Source organism: Grus americana, chromosome 2 (assembly GCF_028858705.1).
Source record: "Grus americana isolate bGruAme1 chromosome 2, bGruAme1.mat, whole genome shotgun sequence".
Taxonomy (NCBI): Eukaryota; Metazoa; Chordata; class Aves; order Gruiformes; family Gruidae; genus Grus; species Grus americana.
The window spans coordinates 14648660-14670929 of record NC_072853.1 but is presented as its reverse complement, the minus strand read 5'-3'; the positions used below and the strand labels follow the sequence as shown (position 1 = coordinate 14670929).

Sequence of the window (22270 nt, the reverse complement as noted above, 5' to 3'; positions counted from 1 at the left end):
GCTTGCTGAATTGTTAGTGAGCTGAATATTGTTTTTCAGTTGCAAGGACTACGCCAGTTCCTACAACGGTGACTACTACCAGTACTACAACTTCTAAGTCCACCACAGCAGGTAAACAGAATAAACATGAACAGCTGAATGCATTGTGGTGGCTCCCCACAAGCACACCCAGATCTAGGGGCAGAGAGCTGTGATATTACCAAGGAGCTGACAACCCCAGGTCCTGATGGTCCATGCGCTCAGCACACTGCCATGGCAGATCTTGGGGAGGTGTAGACCCTAGGCAAGGGACATCACTGGTGAAAGGTGTGCACTATTGTGCTCCTGCACCACCCTTCTGCCTGTGGCCAGCTTCCTGCACGTGCCACGTGTGGATGAGGATCCAACCTATAACGCAGTTGTAGGGACTCTGAACGTCACCGCGATATTACATAGGAATGCAGAGACTGATTTGGAAAATTGAGCTCTCTTTTCTCTTTCTCCTCATAAATACGAGCTTGGAAACTCTTCAGAATTTTCTTTAGTTTTGAATGTTCTGTTTGTTTTCCCTGGAATTTGAAAACTGACTTTTAAGGACCAACAGTTCTGGAATATTTCTCTTCTGTAGCATTCTAGCTGCAGTGGAGTTTTGATGATTATTCTAAAGCTCCATAAGATGAGTAATATAAACAAAGCAGATGGGGTAATATATGTTAATGGCAGTATAGGATAACTATTATTTTATTAAATGGTTAAAGTTTTTATGTTATTAAGCCCAAGTGTGACTGAACTGTATGGGTTTGCCCCACCATGGACCTGCAGACTCACTGTGACTTCAGTAGAGCTTGCAGCTACCTGGTGCTAGTTAGCACAATTTAAAATGTAAAAATAGTGTTGAGAAAATATTAATTAAATTATTTTTGGCTTTAGTTTTTCGAACAGGAATCAGGAACCTTGTTATAGATGATGAAACAACCTCAAGCCTGAGGGTGATATGGGACATTTCAGATTACAATATTCAGCAGTTCAGAGTGACCTATCTCACTGCGAAAGGTGACCGTGCTGAGGAAGTGGTAAGAATGGTCTGTATGGGTTTTGCGAATGGCTTCATAAGCTTGAAAAGTTTGTTTAATAATTGCTAAGGCATAGTCTCTCCTTATATGACACTCCTGTCGCAATTAGTAAAAGATCCGTGTTTGGTATTACTGTGAGATTGAACTTCAAAGTTTTAATCATATAGCACCTGCTGCACTGCAGGCAACAGCAGTCAAATATAAGATCAAGGCCCAGTCACGCAGATGTTTAAAGAAGTCATAGTTCAAAGAGTAGCTGCCTGTCCTCCTTTTGCTGTATCTTTAAAATTTGTCTAAGTTTTTTGGTTGGGTGTTTTTTTTGGCTGGTGGGGTTTTTATTTACTTTTTACTCCTAGACCTTTTTCTATCCTGAGATTGTGTTTTAACAGCTCTTAAATGTTTGTACAGGACAATCTTAAGTAAGTTTTTTTTTCCTTCAGCTATTTTGCTCCTTCCCTAAAAGTCTCATTTTATACTAAAGCAATGTAATTAAAGTTCAAATGCAGAGTTTTCATACTGCTCATTAACCTGAACATGTCACAATAAGGACAGCACTTTTTAATCTCAGCGCCTAAGCACATTTGTTATTTTTCTAATACTATGTGATGATCAAAATTAAAATTGCCTTACACAAAAAAAGTTTCTGTGGATCAAGATTTTGGAGAATATTTGAAAGAATGAAGAGTACTACATGTACTCTTTTGTGCGTATAGCAAAGAATAGAAAAAGAAGCACCAGATGTATTATTTTAAGATTTCACAATTTCAGAGATAATTTCTGAATTCTCAGTGGCTAAGTGTTTTGGTGAGGTTTTTTTTTTTAGGGGGGTTTTGTGGGTTTTGGTTTTTTTGTTGTTGTTTTTTATTTTTTTAACAATTGGGGAAATCTTAATATTGCAGTGCTTGCTTTCCACAAAAACCAAGTTACAAAATTTGGAGATAGCTCTATGTAGGTACATTTAAGAGATTAAGTTGTATAATTCGAGGTTATTTTCTTAGTAAATAGCTCAGAATGCAAAAATATTCCCCATATCATTCTCCTTGTGTGTCTGTCATGTGACTCACTTTTGTTCATACAACAGATATATCGAAAATATGGGCTTTTCTTTTTGATGTCTAGCGGCTGACATTTTTAGCTCTGTATCAGACTATATCAATAAAAATATTAAAAGGAGTTAGTTGAATATCTTTTTTCTAGAAAATATGAATCAGTCTTTTTTCATTTTGGTTTTGTTCATCTTTTATGAGACCTTGGTAGAAAATTAATTTTTAGCCATCTCTTTCAACTATAATCTGAAAATGAACTTTTAATTTAGTGGTTTCCATTTGGGCTGGAAAACATGCTTTATGAATGTACCTCAACTATATGATAGTATAGTACTGAATAAGAAATGACATAAGATTATACTTGAAATTATCACATTTTAAATAGAAGCAAAGTATTTTATCATGTGGCTTCAAGCACCTGAGAGGTGCAACAGAGACGTCAATAAAATGACACAGACGTTCAATTTTTAGGGGAGTGTTTGTATGTTTAAGTACATTTCTTAAGAAGAACCCAAAAGTTTTGTGGAATTTGGGCTTAAATATACTATAGCATGACAATTCTGTGGTGGATGCTTAAGTTTTTTGGCTCTGATTACAGTGATATAAATTTCAGTTACTCCTCCCTTTCCATAAAAATATTAATAAGCTTTTTTCATCCTTTATGCAATTGGCTGAAAATCAGGGACTAGAAAATGTCATAGAATACTTTTCACTACAGAAGGGTCAAGACCTAAATTGCATGTGTGTTCTTGGGTGTGCTGTACAGACTGGAAGGATCACATTTTTTTTCTTCTTCCTGAAAGCCAAGAATATTTCTCAATGCTGAAAACTATATTGGTGTGTAGAAGATCTCTGATGTGCACATGTGGAAAAGAGAGTTCTCAATGCTTGCATCCCCTCTCCTAAAAAGCCAAATAAGTTGGTTGTTCTTTTTTTCCCGAAACTTGGTTTGTGTGTTTTGAGCATATGTATGGAAGAGTTTAGCATGGGAATCTTTAATGCACGTGTCTTTAGATGGTTTTGTCCAGTTTTGATCAATGAATGAAGTACTTTTGACAAGTCTCAGCACCTGGGTGTACTAGATTAATTTCCTTCTGTGTGTCTCTTGCCAAAATTAGAAGTAGTTTGAATGTTTCCTGGAGTGTTAAAACTGGTGAGAGCTTTCTTGTCTGAGTGTATGCTTCAGAAAATTTTGCTCTGCCATCATCGTGTGTATCAGTCGTCTTTGAAACAACAAACCTCTTTTAGACTCAGTTTCTGCTTTTTCCCCTTGAATTTAAAGGGCTTTGTCTTGCCAAATATGTGCAGTTGCTGGCTCAGATGATAAATTCAGACAAGGGAGATGGGCCAGGGAGGGTCCAAAATATGAGGTTGGACCTTGGGACTGTTGTTTCCAACAGCATCACTTCAGAGCACAGGTTTCATGAAGGAAACTTAGGATTGGTTTCTCTTTTTTTACCACGTCCACTCCACGTGTTAGGTAAATCCCATTCAGGCTTTGGAGACTCTCTGAGATTAAAATTTTACTGGCAAATTAAAAGATTGCACGGCTTTACTTGGGCACCTCTACCACCACTATTGTGATACTAGTTTGTGAGGCTCTGGCTAAAATATAGTAATCTATTGAAGAGTTTCAGAAATAGCTGCTTATGGGGAAACCCTGTACTGTATTGAAAGAAGCAATGCTTAATTCAGTGGTTGAGCACACTCAAAACTGCCTGGAGGAATTTCTACAGCTTCTCTACTTCTACCAGGTTGCCTGGTTGGACTCGTACTGCAGAGCTTCTATGTTTCATGACAGTTTGGGATCCTCTGCTATTTGTGGGATGTACTCCTACTTCCTTTCCTAAACAGCCACCTTCATTTCCTTGTCCTCAGACTAGATGCAGATGGGACAAACATGTTTTATTCCTGCTTGCTTAGTTCATGCTTTCTGATCTCCTGAATTAATTTTCCTTCCTGCCAGGGAAGGAGGATTTTCTATCCCCGAAGAACATCAACCTTTATTAATAGGCATAGCTTTGGACAATCATATTTGTGTCAAGAATAAATACAATAAAAGGATTTATTTTGTCTGTACACTAAAAATGTTTAAGTCCTAACCACCCATATAGTAGCAGTGGTTTATGGAGCTGTGGTGGCTCGTAGGTTTAATACAAAACTGTGTTATCGCATAGTCACATTCTCCTTTTTATTTTATAACTGGTATAACTAGTAAATGTGTTAAAAGAGGGGAAAATGAAATTGCTTTATTTTACCATAGAGCATCAGAAATATTTAAAAATGCAAGCTATACAGCAATACTAGTAGAACGTGGTGTCAGAGATCATGTAAGATATAAAAAGGTTTTGGCCCTCGTCATTAAGCTTGATTATTTCTGACCATCCAGGTAATGGTGCCTGGGAGACAAAACACTCTTCTGCTTCAACCTCTGCTGTCTGACACAGAGTACAAAGTTACCATCACTCCCATCTATTCTGATGGGGAAGGAGTCAGCATCTCAGCACCTGGCAAAACTCGTAAGTACAAACTCTGCTTGTCTTCAGCCAGGATATGCATGAAGAAAGGCTTACTCTTTTGGCGTTTTTTCCTTGGCCATAGTGATATATTTTAATATAAATTTGGGCTTATTTTGCATGACTTATATGGCTCAAGAGCTTTATATTAGTCTCAGTTCATAGATTTATAAACAATAGGTTGCTTCTAATTGATAGATTGTATTTTATATACAAATACTGTGAGTTTGCAGAAACTTGTTGAGTAATAAAGCTGGTAAATCCTTGACTGATAGCCCACCAAGGACAAGCCAGCTAATGCAGAAAATAAAGTAAACAATGCCAGCTGGGATAGTATCAAACCAACCATTGTACTGTTAGATTTTCTTTTGTGTGAGATCATTACTTCCTAAAGGTCATTAGAAATGCTGCTGAACTTTTTTATAAAAGTGATTGCATTATCTCTAGAGTTCTGACCAAGTACCAAAAGATTACTCAGCTGTAGCTTAAGTTCTCTCTCTACTGTATATTGGTAAAAACATCATCTCATTGTGCACTGCTAGTCATGATAGTATACTTTTATTGTATTATTCTCCTAATTTACATAATTTCTGCCTAAATTGAAGTACTATTTGTGCAGACATTTAAATCACTTGTAAATCATTCCTTTGATTCCATTTGAAAGCATGTTCACAAGAGCATGATTTATACATTAAAAACTTTAGTGCACTTGGATTGAAAGAAACTATATAAATAAAAGATATTTATCTGAATTATCTTACATTTTTAAAAAAATGTAGGGACAAAATTGGGAATTAATTCAAAAATTTATTGTTGAACAAAGTTCGTAATTAATCCTTGGTATCACTCAGTATAACTTTCTTAAATATATCAACATTATTCCACTGGCGTAATGCCAAGGAAGAATGTGATTAAAGACTTTTGTTCTAGCATTTTTAACTGTAAATTAGAGAATACTGGCTATCTCATTATTTTCATGCATGTCTTGAGTTTTATGCAGGTGCTTGTATGAGATAAACTTGTAAAATCTCAGTTTGGTTTCCTTTTAGTACCCTTGTCTGCTCCTAGAAATTTACGTGTCTCAGATGAATGGTACAACAGATTACGTATCAGTTGGGATGCCCCGCCATCACCAACAATGGGTTACAGAATTGTCTACAAACCAGTCAACAGTGAGTTTTTAAACTGATTTTTTTGGTTATTTGTTTTTGACTGTACAATGAGTTGACATCATCTTTTGCTGAATTTTGTACTTAAATCTTAAAGTTGCAGTTACAGCCTTGAAAGTGCTATTATTTAGGTGTCTCAGAGTTTGAAATGAAAGTTTCATAGTCACAGAATGATACAGGTTGGAAGGGATCTTTGGAGAGCATCTGGTCCAATTCCTTGTTCAAAACAGGGCCAGCTTGGAACAGGTTTCACTGGACCTTGTCCAGTTGTGTTTGTAATATCTCCAAGGATGGAGATTTCAAAACCTCTCTAGGCATCTGTTGCAGTTTTTTTACTTCCCTCACTGTGAAACTGTTTTTCCTAATATCTAATAAAAATTTCCCATGTTGCAAATTTTGTCTGTTTTCTCTTACCATCTTCTAGTTTGCCTCAGAAGAGATTCTGTCTCCATCTTCTCTACCCCCTCCCATTAGGTAGGTGTAGCCAGCAGTAAGATTCCCCCGAGACTTCCCATCCTAAGGCTGATCAAACCCAACTCTTTCAGTCTGTCCTTTTATGTCACTTTACCATGACTCTTTCTATTTATTTCAGAGATGGTCTTTGCTCTTTTCCTGTACCTCTCTTCTGAGTTCTCCTGTCCTTCAACTTCCTTCCCCTTAGAACGCAAACAAAGCTTTAGTTTCCTTGACTTTTACTCCCACCCTACACCTCCCCCAAAAACCTGCCACTTTATTTGTTGCTCATTTTGTCTGTGCTGCATCCTTTGCCTACCTGCACGTTGCAGTTAGACAAGGCACTCATTCTCCTTCAACTTTCTTTAGAAAAACAGTCCTCTACTGAGAGCCAAATACAAATATGTGACCATTAAGGGACCAAAATACTGTCCAAAGACAATACTGTTGCCTGGTTTCTGAAATATATCCAGAACAGCTAAGAGAGGTGACAAAGGAGCTGTTTGCAGTTCTGAATTGGGAAAGTTTTATTCTTTTCTATTTTCATTATCATTTTTGCACAGTGTTAAATGATGCTGTTGTATAAGAACCCCTTAGGGACTGTTTTGCTGGCTGGCGTCTGCTGTCCGCCCCCCTGCCCCCCGTTGGTCCTGGCACACCATCAAACTGAGGAGATCTTTGGCTGCCTATTTAGGGCAGTAGTAAGTCACTGAAGCAGAACAAAAGAGTCTTAACAGATGCCAGTGTCTATCCCTGCCCTAATGAATCCCTCTGCTGAATTTCCCAAGTGTTTTGTGGCTTCTGTCCATGAAAGGATGGGGCAGAGTGTCTTTGTTTTTGTGTATGGTTAAAAAAAGAAGAAAAAGGAAAAAAAAAAAAAGAAAAAAAGCAGCAGTAACTTTAGAAGCACATGTAATTTTGAAATTGTCTTAAGATCTGTTTTAACTACCTGCTAATTCAATGTATGGGCAAATGATTTTCTAATCTATTTCATTTTTTGCAGTCCCTGGTCCTGCGTTGGAGACCTTTGTAGGGGATGATATTAATACCATTCTCATTCTAAATCTCTTCAGTGGAACGGAGTACAGTGTTAAAGTATTTGCTTCATACTCAACAGGCTTCAGTGATGCCCTAACAGGCGTAGCCAAAACCTGTAAGAATGATTTCATGCTGTTCAGATCTCTACAGGCTGTCTCTCGCTATAACTATGGCTTTGTGCAGCTCCTTGAATAAATTTTCACATGGAAGACTTTCTCAGTTGTGTGCAAATTGTTTTCATGAAATGAAAGTCTCTTTTTTTTTATCATACTGTATCAGGCTTTAGAATAATCTGCTGGATGTCAGCAAGATAGGGGTCATAAAGCAGATGCTATTATTTATCAGCCAAACATATTTGCATAGTAGCAGATATAAACGTCCTTAATGGAAAGTTCATGTAGTCTTTTTTTTTTTTTTTTTTTTACTTAGCTCCATATACATAATCTGATTTAGTCTTTATATATCTAAGCCTCAATTTTAAATTAAATTTGACAGAAATATTGCTGTTATAATGATATTTTAACACTTATTTGTAGTAACTGAATTTTCAGAAATGTTCATTATTTAGTCTTAACTAAATTGACTTAAGTTCCAGACTTTTCATCTAAACATTCACTCTTTTTTTTTCTTTCCCATTTTGGAATTTATTGACATTTTTTAAGTAGCTTTTGAAATTACTTGTTAGAAATGAATTGACACAATGTGTTTCACTATAATTCTTTTATCATTTTGCCTTGTATGTCTTTTTAGAGGAGTAAATCTAATTTTTTGGTATTTAATTTTCAGTGTACCTGGGTGTGACAAATTTGGATTCCTATCAAGTCCGCATGACTAGCCTCTGTGCTCAGTGGCAGCTTCACAGACATGCTACCGCATACAGGGTAGTTATAGAATCGCTTGTGGGTAAGTTACTAATCATTTTGTATGGACCTACAGCCTAACCCACTAAATTGAATTGTGTAAGTTAAGAAACTGTATGCAGTTGGACCCATAGACTGGCTCCTGAAATACTGGAAATGGTGGACAGAAGAGAGATGTGGACACATTGAAAGTTTCTAGAGTAGAAGTAGCATTCCTGTCCTTTTATATCAAACAGATCTTGATCGTTTGTCATTTTTATGGGAGGGAGTTTTATCTATCAGTAGAAGATAGGTTTTCACTGATGTGAGAGACAGAAGATGGATAAAGGATGAACAGAATACATCTAAGATTATACATAAACCATCAGTGACAGCTCTGGACATGGGAGGAGGGCAGAAGGGTATGGAAAGCTCTGGATTGAACCCAGACCGTGCTCACAGAGTCGGAACAGTTTTTTCTGTTCTCATTCTGTTGATCATTAATTATAGCTTGTAGTGATGTTACTCATGTGGATGAACATGAGATATTTTTATGTGGCAACACATGGTGTCTTGATGCTTTCAGCACTAACTGTGTAGAGGGTGAATTACAGCCTCTTCCGTCTTGCTGATTCTCAGGTGTAGCCAGAAGAGGTTATGGAGAAGTCACTGTGCAGCCTAACTCTTATCCGCAGTAGACATCAGTGATCTTTTGAATGGTGACAAATTAGAAGCATGGATAACTTGAATGAATTGTAGTTAATAACATTTAATAGGATCTATCAAAGGTATCGTGAAAAATAATACTAATTTGGTTGCAAAAAATAATGACCTTTCTGTGGAACAGCAAATGGGTGGTGATACAGTTTATTTGAAGGCCTGGAACATAGACAAGCTGTTCAGAAAGCAGAGATCTTGGCTGGCACAAGACAGCACAGATTTCCTTCTGATCTGGGAGGTAGCCAACATTCTGCTTTCATCATATAGAGCTGCCAGAATTGTTTTAACTGAGCCAAAAGAGCCTAAATGTGAGCAGAATGAGCTAAAGTGTGAACAATTGTTTCTTATTAACATTTATCATAAAGAGTTGTGATTGTCAGATTGGTTGTGGACACATTCAGGCAGTGATCAATTATCTTTATCCTAACGCATCAGGTGTTTTTTCCTTGGCAGTGAATGATTGGCACTTTTGTATATACTCTGTAAAATGTGAGATTAGTGGCTTGTAGTTCACTTCTTTCTGCTACAGATTATGAATTGTGCTGAAGGTTTTCTTCTTATTATTGAAATATGCGTTAAGCTATTTCCAGTACCCAGGCTTTTTCCATTGTCAAAATGTTTTCCAGTTTAGAATTTTGCAGAATTAATTTCAGAATGCTGTAAGTACTATTCCTTAACCAACTTGTTAAGTGGTTACTAGTGGAAGCTGGAATACAATACCTAGTTCAGTCTCTCTTGCAATTACTAAGCACGTTACAGACTCTGAGAACCAGAGACATAGACAAAGGATACCATAGAATTACATAATGCAACAATTCCTCTTTAGACTCTGAGAATTTAGGACCAGATCCAAAGCCCATTGATGACAGTGTTAGTGTTTTTTATTAACTTCAGTGCATAGGATGAAATTAATCTTTTTTCCTGCAGATGTCTGACACATCCCTCAGCTCCTACTTAATATGAAGGATGAAATGTTAGAGACCTCTGCAAAGAGATGAATTTCTAGAAATAAGGCAGCATGTAGTTTATTAATTTATGTCAACCACTTGTCCTGCATCTCCTGTCATGTTACCTTCTTATTTCAGACTTAAATTACATTATTCAATAAAACAGTAAAGAAAAGTATGTTTTAATGGTTTCTTTTATAATTCCAGATGGTAAAAAGCAAGAGGTAAATCTTGGTGGAGGGACACCTAGACATTGTTTCTTTGAGCTGATGCCTGGAACTGAATATAAAATCAGCGTTCATACACAGCTTCAGGAGATAGAGGGCCCTGCTGTAAGCATCATGGAGACAACATGTGAGTAAAATAGATCAGAGTTCAGTCAGCAGCAATAATGCTTGATTGCTTCTTGCGCTTTGCCCTTTGCCCACAGATGTACTATTCCTTTGCAGTTTCCTTTAGCTGAGTTTTTTAATCTTTCAACTACATTGTGACTCATCCACAGAGGTGTGGGATTCTTACACTACTGCTGTGTATTACAAGTCACATTCACTGTTGGACTTCTTAATGAGAATGAAAACAGGGAGGATGGTTTAGATTTCTTCATAAAAATCCCAGTAGGGGATACTCTGAAAATCTGCAATTTTGGAAAAAAACCAAAACAACAACAAACCCACAAAAAAATCCCACCTCCAAAACCATGAAGCTAACAGAGAAGGTTTTGTATCCTGCAGCTCTTGTTATTTAGTAAAACTTCACCAGTGTCTGAGTGACTTACAGCTAAATGGGACTGTGATACCCTATCTACTTATGTATTTTAAAACAAACCAACCAAGCAAGCTTTTTATTATTAATCTCAATAACAAAAGACAGGCAAAAATCCCCCAACCCTCACAGCTGTTTATGAAGGCAAGATCCTACTCTCATGAGTTCAAAATACTGCAAAACAAAATACAGGATGAATAGAGTGAATATTTTAACATTATCTGTCTCTCTTCAAGCTCATTTTCAATCTCAGTGTTACCCTCCTTCTCATACTATATTACTGTACACCACAATGCTATTACCCTTCTCTCAGGGAAGACAATGTTTATAATTTTCCTCTTCAAGTGAACCTTCCCACATTTATGGTTTCACATAGGAAAACCTTGCACAGGTGCATGACTCCACTTCTCAGTTAACCAGGGCTCATTCTCAGAGCAGTGAGGAAAGAGCCAAGTTTCTCCTGCTTTTTGGAGGAATGCATTTTGTCTGCTCTGCAGTTCAGAGAGTTAGGAGACGTGAGGAAGAACACACCTTGGCCTACATGTCCATTTGAGAAAGGTGGTTTGTGATGCAGAGAAATTATTGTATCACCTCAGAAGACGACACTCTTCAGGGTGACCTGAGCAGACTTTCACGTTGTCTTACTGCAGCTGTGACCCCTTCTAAATGGAGACTCCCGGTCTGTCTGTGGCCACGGAGGTCTTGGGCATTAGTTTCTTGTAGGTGTTTCGGAGTCTTCTCCCTTGGTCTTGTTGAAGCCAATGGGAAAACCCACATCAGTTGCAGTGGGAGTCAACTTCGATGTGAACATGAGGCTCGTAATGAATCCTGTTTGCCAAAGAAAGATACCTTTTCTGAAGTTGTCATATCTAACTCTATCCATTGTCTATAAACATAACTTATATATTATAGGAAATAACAAGTATAGCCTGGAAGGAATGATGTTCTGACGCCTATGGCTTCTTATGCTAATTACACTGAAGAAAAACAGAAAAAATGCCCTTGAATGAAAGTAGAAGCTTTTCCTCAGATACAGTTGTGGAAGTCAACACATGTGCATGTTATCTCTGAGAATTCAGCCAAGACTGTACTGAAAGGCATTAAATAGAGGTCTTCCATTCACCAAAGCTGTGCATCAGTGATCATGTATGCAGCTAGGTTTCTGGGAGGCTGTCATTCCAAAGCTTATTGTCAGGAGAAGGATGAGACAGAGCAACCAGTTTTCAGAAACTCTATATAGTAACCTTGGTAAAAGTTGCTTCAGGCAACGAAGCCACAGTCCTGTAGAGCTGTGGTTGGAACTGCATTTCCAGCTGGAAACATAAGAAGGTCTTTCACTGGGTTCAGGAAAATCTTGATCAGGACAGATGTGATCTGCTCTGAGTGCAGGCACTGGCTTGTTTTTGCACTGTCTCTTGTATTTTGGATTGCAGGACAGGTATCTTCTTCCAGGGCAGGTAGAGACCTACTTTCTGTAACTAAGGACTGGCTGTGGTCAGAAAGGAATAGGACACTGACCTTTTACAAAATGAATTATGGATACTAGGTCAAGAATGGGGCTGCCACATGGTTTACTACACTGGGGAAACCTGAAAAAAAGGGGCAGTTCCGGTGGTAGTTCAGTTGTATCATTCACTCTGAAGTGCAGCTATTAATTGCTCTGTAATAGTACTGTCCTTTTTCAGGTGGTCAGTAGAGGAGGACATTACATGCGCACGCTCACCTACACTTCTGTCCAATTGCATAACTAGTTGATTAGAGATAATGAATTTTAAATGTGGAGATGAGTAGAAAATGTTGTATTTAATAGAGATAAAATATATTGGGCTTTTAAGCATTTTTAAAATATTCCTTCCTTTTATTCTCCAGTACCATTTCCAACTCAACCGCCAACAACACCTTCAACACCACCTCCACCACCTACAATCCCTCCTGCAAAAGAAGGTAAGTGCTGCATGTGTGGGTTTATAGTAATTTTAAGATGTTGATGCAGTGTTTTTCTGTTTCTGGCATTCTTTTAGACCTATGGGGATCAGATTTCAAAATGCATTTGCTGCTACAACAACACTGTTAAGGCAGCTGACTTAAATTTAATGAGCCAAAAATCTGACATCATTATTGTATTGTTGAAATTTGCCGAAAGGAGGGTTAATATGTGTAAGATTTTCCAGAACTCCTAAACCATACATATTTTGCAAGTGAAGCAGATATCCTAGGGTAATTAAACATCTAAACCAGCATGATTTTTAAAAATATATCTACTTTAGGTAATGAGAAAAGTGTTGCCCATGTTCAGTCTCTCTTTAAATGTAGACTTTCTTCTATTTATCATTTGAACATGTAGTGTTTTGTAGAGAGAGATATATATATAGAGGATATTATTGTGAGGGGAGCATTATTGTTGGAGACTGAGGGTCAAATCCATCAGCTTGAAGTTGGTGGACCAAACTGATGTACAGTAGTAGAGAATTTAATCCAAGGAGTACAGAAAAAAACCCCACATTATGTGTGTGTGTTTTAGAACTGCATAGCAGCAGATTTTTTTTTTTTAATCTAAGGAGTAATGAGTACAAAACTAGAAATACAGGTATACATCTTCCTGTCCCATTCTCTGAATTTAGACGAACATTTTTCTTCAAGATGAAATATGTTGAAAAAATAGCTTTACTTTGAGACTGTTTCTGACCTCAGGCAATAAACTTAGATTCTGTAGAGTGCTGAATGTTCCCAGTTCCCATCAAAGAGTGAGCAACTCGTGTGGCCTGATGTACAGCTCTGCAGGCCATTCTACATAGGAACATGCTGGAATAAGATGAGATGAGGGAAACCTGCATTGCTCCTAAATAGTGCAGTTAAGGGTGTGAGCATTAGGCACTGCAGAGCTTAGAGTAACTTTTTGAATGGACTAGTTTCCCACTGGGAACCTCCACAGCCAAGATTATCTCATCTTGCTTATTATGTCATGCTAGGAGTCTGGGATTGTATAAATTCATGTATGACTTTACTTAACAACCTAAATAAAAATAAATAAAAATAAAAATGGTTAGCCAGATTTTAAAGAACTGCTATGGCCTTGAAGTGTATTCTGTCAGTGCAGACCATTCACCCCTTGCAGAGCTCAGCTGGTTCTACACCTGCGCTGAAGTCAGTGCCAGCAGGTCTGTTTGCTAAAGCATTAGTAACTAACATGAAACAAGAGCTTTTCACGACAGGTACATTTTCTTCAGTGATTTATGAGATTTCATGAGGAGTTGAGGGATTGCTCTAATTCTAAAATACTTGCTTTTCTTTCTCAGTGTGCAAAGCAGCCAAAGCTGACCTAGCGTTCCTGGTGGATGGGTCATGGAGTATTGGAGATGACAATTTCAATAAAATAATTAGCTTTCTTTATAGCACTGTTGGAGCTTTGGATAAGATTGGTCCTGATGGAACACAGGTAATCAACATGTAGAGGGATGGAGGGAGCACGTGCTTGACAGGATATTTTAGACTAGCACCAGGAGTGAAATGAATCAGAAATAATAGACATCATTTCACAGTTCTTTTAAAAATATACACTGCTCTAGGACAGCACTTTTTTCAATATCTTCTTTTATACATACCATACGGTGAAATTCGTGATATGAATTTTGCTAGCATGAAGGCCAAGTATCATTTCGATCTCCTCTAAATCATTCTAATGAGATTTAATTTGTGTTAATGTTTTTGGTATTGGTACTCACTGTGGCGTTTATTTCTAAATAAGCTAAAAATGGCATTGATAAGGAAAATGAAAAGTTCATTTATTTAAAATCACATACTCTACAGAGTCTACGGGGCTTGAAGTAAAATATAGTATTTACAATTATTGTTCTATTTATGTATTTCTTTAAAGAGGTGCTTGAATCTGTTCCAGAAAAGATTATGGGCAACTATAATACTGTTTAAAGTGTACCTGTATAAAATGCAGTTTGGGATAGCATTGAAAATTATTATTAACTTGTCTAAACACTGAAGAATACTCAATTTTTACTATTTCTTGCTGTACAGCTATTTTCCCAGAATATAGTCCATGGTGCTTCAGAAACTTAGGCACAAGCTTAAGCTTAAGCATGTGAATTGCTCCTTTTAAATCAGGGACACCACTTATAGAATATGAAGTTTATTATACATTTTGAGTTATAGGGGTTTAGTGTATAGTATTAAAATACAGGGTCTGGACTAACGTAGCATCATATTTGGAAGAGGCAGTATTTCAGAATATATTCTTGCATCTTTCTATTACTTGCTTCAATATTGCTCCCTAACTTAAGTTACTTATGTGCACATATTAATTTGTGGAAACTGAATAAAGTCCCTTCAGTTCTGTGTATGAGTAACTGTACACGTGTGAGCAGCTGTAACTGAGATTTTGCTTTTGGGCTTGATTGAGATTGCTTTTGCCAAAGTGGGTATTACTTCTCTCATACTGTTTGCTGCAAAATGAAATCAGAAAGCGTTAGGTGGTTGCCAAGGCTGCAGAGAGTAAAATTAAACTTTATTTAGTGAAACCTTCTTAATGAGAAAAAATATCTGGCTTCAATTTAAGGATGAAGCAAAGTTACAAGATGATAAATTCTTGTTTAAACACGCTGATTCACTTTTTGCTTATACACTGGGTCGTGCTTTACTAATGAACAGATTTTCTGTGTACACAGGTGGCAATAATTCAGTTCAGTGATGATCCCAGAACAGAATTTAAATTGAATGCATACAAAACAAAAGAGACACTTCTTGAAGCTATTCAGCAAATAGCTTACAAAGGAGGAAATACAAAAACAGGTGAGAAAGGTCATGATTGTGATGCAGATTTTCTCCCTGCTACTCTCCCTGCAATATTTCTTTCCTATTTGCGAAGTGGTTTAATATATCAGTGCAAAACCAGTTAGAACATGGTATCTCCACACTGGAGGTGAAAGGTTGGGCTTTGAAGTTAGAAAGTCTTCGTAATCTGCAGTTTACGCCCTTTACCCCCTACTGCTGGGTATTCACCCCTCTGACCAACAGTGAGGTCAAGGATCAGGGAGTGGGGGAAGACAGGGAGCTAGACAGAGGTGAATGACTTTGGGGATTGTGGAAGGGGGACTAATGAAATCAGCTTAGCAAGTGGAAATGTGGGAGAGGAGAGAAGGTGGGAGGGAGCTTGCAGAGGATGTAGGAAAACAGTGGAGAGTGGAGGGTCTGTTTCGTTATAAGCCAGGACAGTTAAGCCTCAGTGGTACGTTTAAGACTGTTGACTGAATGTAGTTACATTTTAATTAATCCCTTAAGATAGCTCTCCAATGTGAAGAACTTAAAGATGAGTGCTGAAAGGGTTAAAATCTGTTTTAGTTGGAAACCATATGTTTTATTATTCTCAGACTGCAGAGAAATTTCTCGCAGCTGTTGCATTGCATCCAGTCTCAGTAGTATCAAAATAACACATTTTCCTTTTACTCAAGAAAATGCTACAATGGCACTTCTAGTCATTACCTGGACTATGCCCTACAATCCAGTAAGGGAAAATTTTGGTATGTGTAACCTGCACAGAATACCCTTTTCCACATATGTCATGTTCTTGAACTTCACCTTCTGGATTGAAGAAATGAATGGCTGAAGCCATCAAAGGTTTTCAAAGGTTAGGGTCAAAAGAAAACTTTTCTACATCTCTATTTTAATAACTACAGCATGCACCAATTTACAGACTGCTGAGGACCCAACACCTCTTACTGAAATCCATCTATAGCCAGGTGCTCAGCTTTCTCCAGTCTTATGATAATTATTCCGGACTGAAATCATAGCTCTGAGTGACACTTTTGAGACAGATTATGTGGAGATATCTTTTATTGATGTCTAACATATGGTATGAGAAGCCAGTAGAAACTGGATTTAAGTCATATCCAAAAGTATGTTGTCATTTTTTTCTGTTTCAGGCAGAGCCATTAAACATGCAAGAGAAGTCTTGTTTACTGGAGAGGCAGGCATGAGAAGGGGCATTCCAAAGGTTTTGGTTGTCATTACTGACGGGCGATCACAGGATGATGTGAATAAAGTCTCCAGAGAAATGCAACTCGATGGTAAAATGTGTAGTTTTAAGAACTCTTCATATTTTCCTTTTTCTCGTTAATTATAACTATGTAAGTGTGGGCATCTGATAACGGTAACTTTTGCTCCAGGAAGATTTCCAAGTTTAAAGAAAACAGACAGCAAACGCTGAGAAACTCAGAATATCACTAGGATATGGTTAGATTCTGATTTTTTGGTGAATAATACTATTATTTTTCATTTTGGTGGCAGTGCTAAAATCATGTAGTAGTCAATGGACTTGCTCCCATGATGAAAAATTTAGGGGACGTGATCCTGAGAATCTGGACTGTCATCTATGAAGTGCAGTCTTGGGGCTACCAGCAAACTGACCTGTTTTGTTTTCTATACAAGAAGTCCTTTGAAAATTCTTTCATATGTTCTTTTACTGGATCTGGTCTGCTCTCACGTTACACTAATTACCTTTAGGAATCTTTTTTAAACCACCAATTTTAGAGCTTCACGCAGCCACACACTGTTGTGAGCCTAAGAACTGGGTTAGTTGTAGAAATGTCTGATGCTGAGGGTTGTATCAAAACCCAAAGGACATGGTGTGACACGTGGAACAAAATGAAAGGACGGAAGAAAAAAAGTTATCATCCTTTTAATGTGAGATTTAAGAAGAAATTACATTTGTGCTTTTTTACTTGCCTTTAGATTTTGACAGCTATGAACTTACCAGTGTATATTACTGATTCCTGAAACCCAATGCAATTGTTGAGCTTGGCTGCCTCCTTGTATTATTGCTAGATGCTGAGTGCAGTGCCTTCATAAATAAAATTGTATCACAAAATAGTAGAGCACGCATAACTTGTTTTTAAATAGCAATCAAGAAAACCCTGTATTTGTGTTTAAATTGGACTCTATGTTTAAGATGAACAAAAAATGTTCAACTGTGGGGTAAGACTTACAGTTGCCTTTTTAACTATTAGACTGGCAACAACCTCGAGAGGAGATGGCATATGGTGGGGGTTCAATTGCTGACCCAACGGATGTGTCACCTTGGACAAATTACTTCCTCTCTCCTGTTTCCTTTTGTGAGTGCTGTATGCTTAGGCCCCAGATAGGTTGGAGCAGGTACTGACTTGCATCTGTGAGAGAGACTGGCATGAAGAAGTGCTAATCCTGGATGACACGAGAAGATGTTGTTATAATATATTAAGTCAAAGTTTTGTTATGCTAAAAGCTCCACAGAAGGTGATTAATGCCCCTGGGCCTCATTGAAACTTAGACGATATTGCTTGACTGGAATAAGTTTGGGACTGAGCCATGCAAGAACAGTATGTCCATTAACAATATTCAGCCTGCTGGAGACAGGGGGGGTTTTTTTGTCTTTTATGGAAAGGAAAATGTTGAAAAACTTTTAGCTGGTTTGCTGCTCCTCAAACATATAGGAAACAATTCCCATTTCATTTAAGTCTTTGAAGTTAGGCTCAAATTTTGAAATATATTCATGCAGAATATATAGAATATATTCAACTAGTGCAGTTAAGTTGCTGATGAAATGAGAATGCATTTATTTCAGCAGTGGCTTGAAAACTGTTTAATATATGACACAGAACAAAATCTGACTTACAGGAAATTAATTTCTATACTTTGTATTTATGATATACTTGATACACGGATATTTTTGTGTGTAATACAGTATAGCATTAGAAAACTAGTAAAGCATTTAAACATATGCTAAAACTTTAAACTACTGAGTAGTCTTATATGACTTCAAGAAAACACTTAAGCATTAACTTTAACTGATTTAAGGATAAATAGCCAAAAGAAATATCTCACAGAGAATGTATTACCTTTATTTTAGATTACATGCATTATTTTTCTTCTCTTATAGGATATTAATAAAATTTCCACCTCTGTAATTAATCAGGAAAAGAGCCAGTGCAAATACGGCTGTGTTCATATTGTATTTCCACTCTCTAAATGAATGACTCATAAGAGTGTTCTTTTTTGGTTTACAGGTTTCAGCTTTTTTGCTATTGGAGTAGCTGATGCTGACTATTCCGAGTTGGTTAATATTGGCAGCAAGCCCAGTGAAAGACATGTCTTCTTTGTGGATGACTTTGATGCCTTTACGAAGATTGAAGATGAGCTGATCACTTTTGTTTGTGAAACTGCATCAGCAAGTTAGCCATTTTGACTTATACTTGCTTCTAAAATAATACATGCTAGATACTGGGGGGGGGGGGATTTGTAACTATAATTTTTCTATTAAGAGGTATTCTTGGTCTTTTTAACATAATTTACTGTAGATATTATAACTCTAATGTTATTTCCATAAAATATTAAGGAAATGAAAGTGTGGTGACTTCAAAAGAATTAATGGTTGTTTGCTATAAATCCAGAATACATGCATTAGTTGTCAAAAAGTTATTTCAGATTTGAAATTGTTAATGGTTCAGAATTTAGTCATAAAAAGTTAATTATATTTTATTTTCTAGACTATTTTAACTTTAAGAGTAGAGTTAGCTACATTCATTATTACTTAAATCACATGGTTAATTTGATGGATTTGATGGATGGACTGTTCAGTGGATGAGGAATTGGTTGGATGGTCGCATCCAGATGATATTCCTCAGGAGTCCTCAGTACAGGAATGACATGGAGCTGTTGGAGCGAGTCCAGAGGAGAGTCACAAAGATGATCAGAGGGCTGGAGCACCTCTCCTATGAGGACAGGCTGAGAGAGTTGGGCTTGTTCAGCCTGGAGAAGAGAAGGCTCCAGGGAGACCTTATAGCAGCCTTCCAGTACCAAAAGGGGGCTTATAAGAAAGATGGGAGGGAGGAGAGGGGGTAATAGTTTTAAACAAAAAGAGGGTAGATTCAGACTAGATATTAGGAAGAAATTCTTTACTGTGAGAGTGGTGAGGCACTAGAACAGGTTGCCCAGAGAGGGAGTAGATGCCCCATCCCTGGAAACATTCAAGGTCAGGTTGGACAGGGCTCTGAGCAACCTGATCAAGTTGAAGATGTCCCTGCTCATTGCAGGTGTGTTGGACTAGATGACCTTTAAAGGTCCCTTCCAACCCAAACCATTTTATGATTTATTAATGGGGAGCTGATCATTAATGTTTGTATTATCAGAGAAAGTAGAAGAGTTGTAGCCTAAGGAAAAGCATGAAACAAGCCCAAACTCTTTGAAATCTGTGAAAATGCTACACTTCAGACTCTTTATGAAAATGAAGGGAAAGACATTCTGGAACAACACCTAATGGTTAGAGGTCAATAACTCACATGCTTTTACGTGTGTGCCCTCAATATGTTTCTTATATATAAGCCAGGAAGTAGGCAGCGTATAGCTGATGTGAATCATATGTGATCGTAAGGAGTCGTTGTGCATAGGACTGTGCGTTATCACAGGACAGTGAGATATCACAGCTGGTGAACACAAATATGTTGCTTGTGTCCCATCAATTCTTTGGGTTTGACCATAAACTCTACTTTCAATGGCAGGGAGAACTTTGAATGCTGAGAATACTCAACAGTAGCATTTATTGGTCACTTGTGCTTGTATTCTACAAGTGATCTCTGAATATGAGTATCCTGAAATGCCATATTTGACACCCTGATAGGCTTATTGATTTCCCAGGGCACCTTTCCTGGAAAAGATTAGTGTGCTTTCTTCCTTGCCAGAAGAAAAATATAAAAGAGATTTACAGCTGTTTAAAATGTGTGCACACATCTTAAGGACTGTGTGCAATTCAGGTCTCTCTTGCTCATGAAAGCTGTTGTGGAGTTTGAAAAGGTACAGAGAATGCCAGCTAAAGTAATTGAGCTTGAGATGAAGGTAGGCTAGAGAAGCTCACAAATAGAGAACTAGGGAGCACTTGGTTAAAACCCAGTATAAGACATACTTTTTTTACACAGCAGGCAGTGAATCTGTTGCCACAAGAGGCTGTGAAGGCAGATTCGTAGAAGGATTACACACATTCATGGACAGCAGATCTATAAAAGGGTATTATATGGAACACACAGGGATGTACCTTTTAACATCTTTGCTACAACCCTTGTGCATCCTGAGGAGCATCAGTAGAATGGAGTAGAAAGTGGCCAGGTTTGCATGCCCTTCCTAAACAGCATCTCCTTTTGCTGCTCTTGGGGATAGAGTACTGAGCTGAGTGGATCATTGTTCTGACCCAGTGGGACATCTCTTGTATCCTTAAATATATCTTTCCTTCTTTTCCAGCCTGCCCATTGGTAGTTAAAGATGGCAACAATTTTGCAGGTACAGTATTTTTGTGTTCATTTTTGTTCCTGATTTATGGAATCATTTTCATTACCTGATTTTCACAATATTAGGCAATAAATTTCCCTTTATGCTAACAGCTGTTAAACAGATGGTGATGTGAAACTCTTTGATGCAACTGGCTTTGTCCTTTCTTTGGTTCCTGTAATGTGGTATTAATTTAAATTAATAGAATGTATATTTTGATGCCTTCCAGGATTTAAAATGATGGAAATGTTTGGTTTGGTTGAAAAGGAGTTTTCAGCTGTGGAAGGAGTTTCAATGGAACCTGGTACATTTAATGTTTACCCATGTTACAGACTGCACAAGGATGCTCTGGTATCCCAGCCTACCAAGTATGTATTAACGTATAAATATTCATAAAACACATGAAGATAATTGTCCAGTGCGGGCACTTAATCATTTCAGGGACCAGTATTTTCACGTCAGAAAAGCAGAGATGCTATTGTATATCTACATTATACTAATAAATAGGAAGAGTGTTTGGTGTCCCGAGTCCTCAATCAGTTTCATTCAGAAATAGCAGTTGTGGGTAAAACTAGGTAAGCCCACTGGCTTTTTGGGTTTCCCACATGAGCCAGTTTCAGGCTTGTGCCAGTTTAGCGCCTAGCAATTTCTTGCAGGCATATGTCTGGGCAGATTCCAGTATGTAGTCCTTTGTGAAAGGTGCCTCTGGAATGCAGGTTGAAGTCTCACAGAGTGCAGAATGTCTCTGAAGTGGGGGGTCAGAATGAGAACCTGCTTTAGCTGTCCTCGATCACTTTTACTTCAGTCTATGTCCATTCATTGATTACAAAGGAAGATTATCTCCTTATGCTGAAATTAGTCTGTGTGAATACCATCTAGTACCTTTCTGGGAGGCAGGACATAGTTCAGTCACAAGGACTGTGTCCTGGGAGAGAGATGGAGGAGATGGTGAAGAAACCTCCCATCAAACTTCTGCAGTCATTCCTCTGAGAAGAAGTGATGGAAACTCTCCATTTCTTCTATGAACAGTGTGTATGTTGTGTTTGATTCCTCCCAGTCCAGTCCCCCACTTTGTATTAAGTGGCACCAGAGAAAAGCAGTGGCCTTGCTGGATTAAACATGGGAAGATGTAACAAAAAGTATTTTTTAGCTGAGATAAATAAGAAAGAAAAACAGTGGGAAATTATTTTTAAGGTTTATATTAGATGTTATCTTAGTCTTTTTGTGTGATTATCCTGTTGTGTCCCAGTTGGAGCTATACTTCTTGGAGCTGTTTCACATTCTTCGTATTTCGTTTCCTCCTGGCTCTAGATGGACTGAAATTACAGGGATTAGCATTTCTCACTTTCCCTTTCTGCTTCTTTCTAATTGGATCTGCTGCATTTATATGCTCTTCTCTAGCTGCCACCCCAGATCAATCTTACTGCTT

At 37.7% G+C, this 22270-nt stretch overlaps 1 protein-coding gene across 4 annotated transcripts in view; it reads left to right on the top strand.

Moving 5' to 3' along the window:
- The window catches only part of COL14A1 (collagen type XIV alpha 1 chain), a 126223-nt gene that overhangs the window by 61787 nt on the left and 42166 nt on the right, over positions 1–22270 (top strand). For all 4 annotated transcript variants that reach the window (XR_008575809.1, XM_054816121.1, XM_054816120.1 and 1 more), the window contains exons 18-31: positions 40–111; positions 910–1061; positions 4488–4617; positions 5664–5786; positions 7240–7389; positions 8061–8177; positions 9988–10134; positions 12412–12486; positions 13839–13978; positions 15219–15342; positions 16473–16616; positions 18591–18755; positions 20815–20853; positions 21071–21209. Coding sequence is in view for 3 of the 4 variants with exons in the window: in XM_054816121.1 (XP_054672096.1) it covers positions 40–111; positions 910–1061; positions 4488–4617; positions 5664–5786; positions 7240–7389; positions 8061–8177; positions 9988–10134; positions 12412–12486; positions 13839–13978; positions 15219–15342; positions 16473–16616; positions 18591–18755; positions 20815–20853; positions 21071–21209 (1717 nt within the window). In the remaining variant the exon portion in view is untranslated. The remainder of the gene's footprint in view (positions 1–39; positions 112–909; positions 1062–4487; positions 4618–5663; positions 5787–7239; positions 7390–8060; positions 8178–9987; positions 10135–12411; positions 12487–13838; positions 13979–15218; positions 15343–16472; positions 16617–18590; positions 18756–20814; positions 20854–21070; positions 21210–22270) is intronic.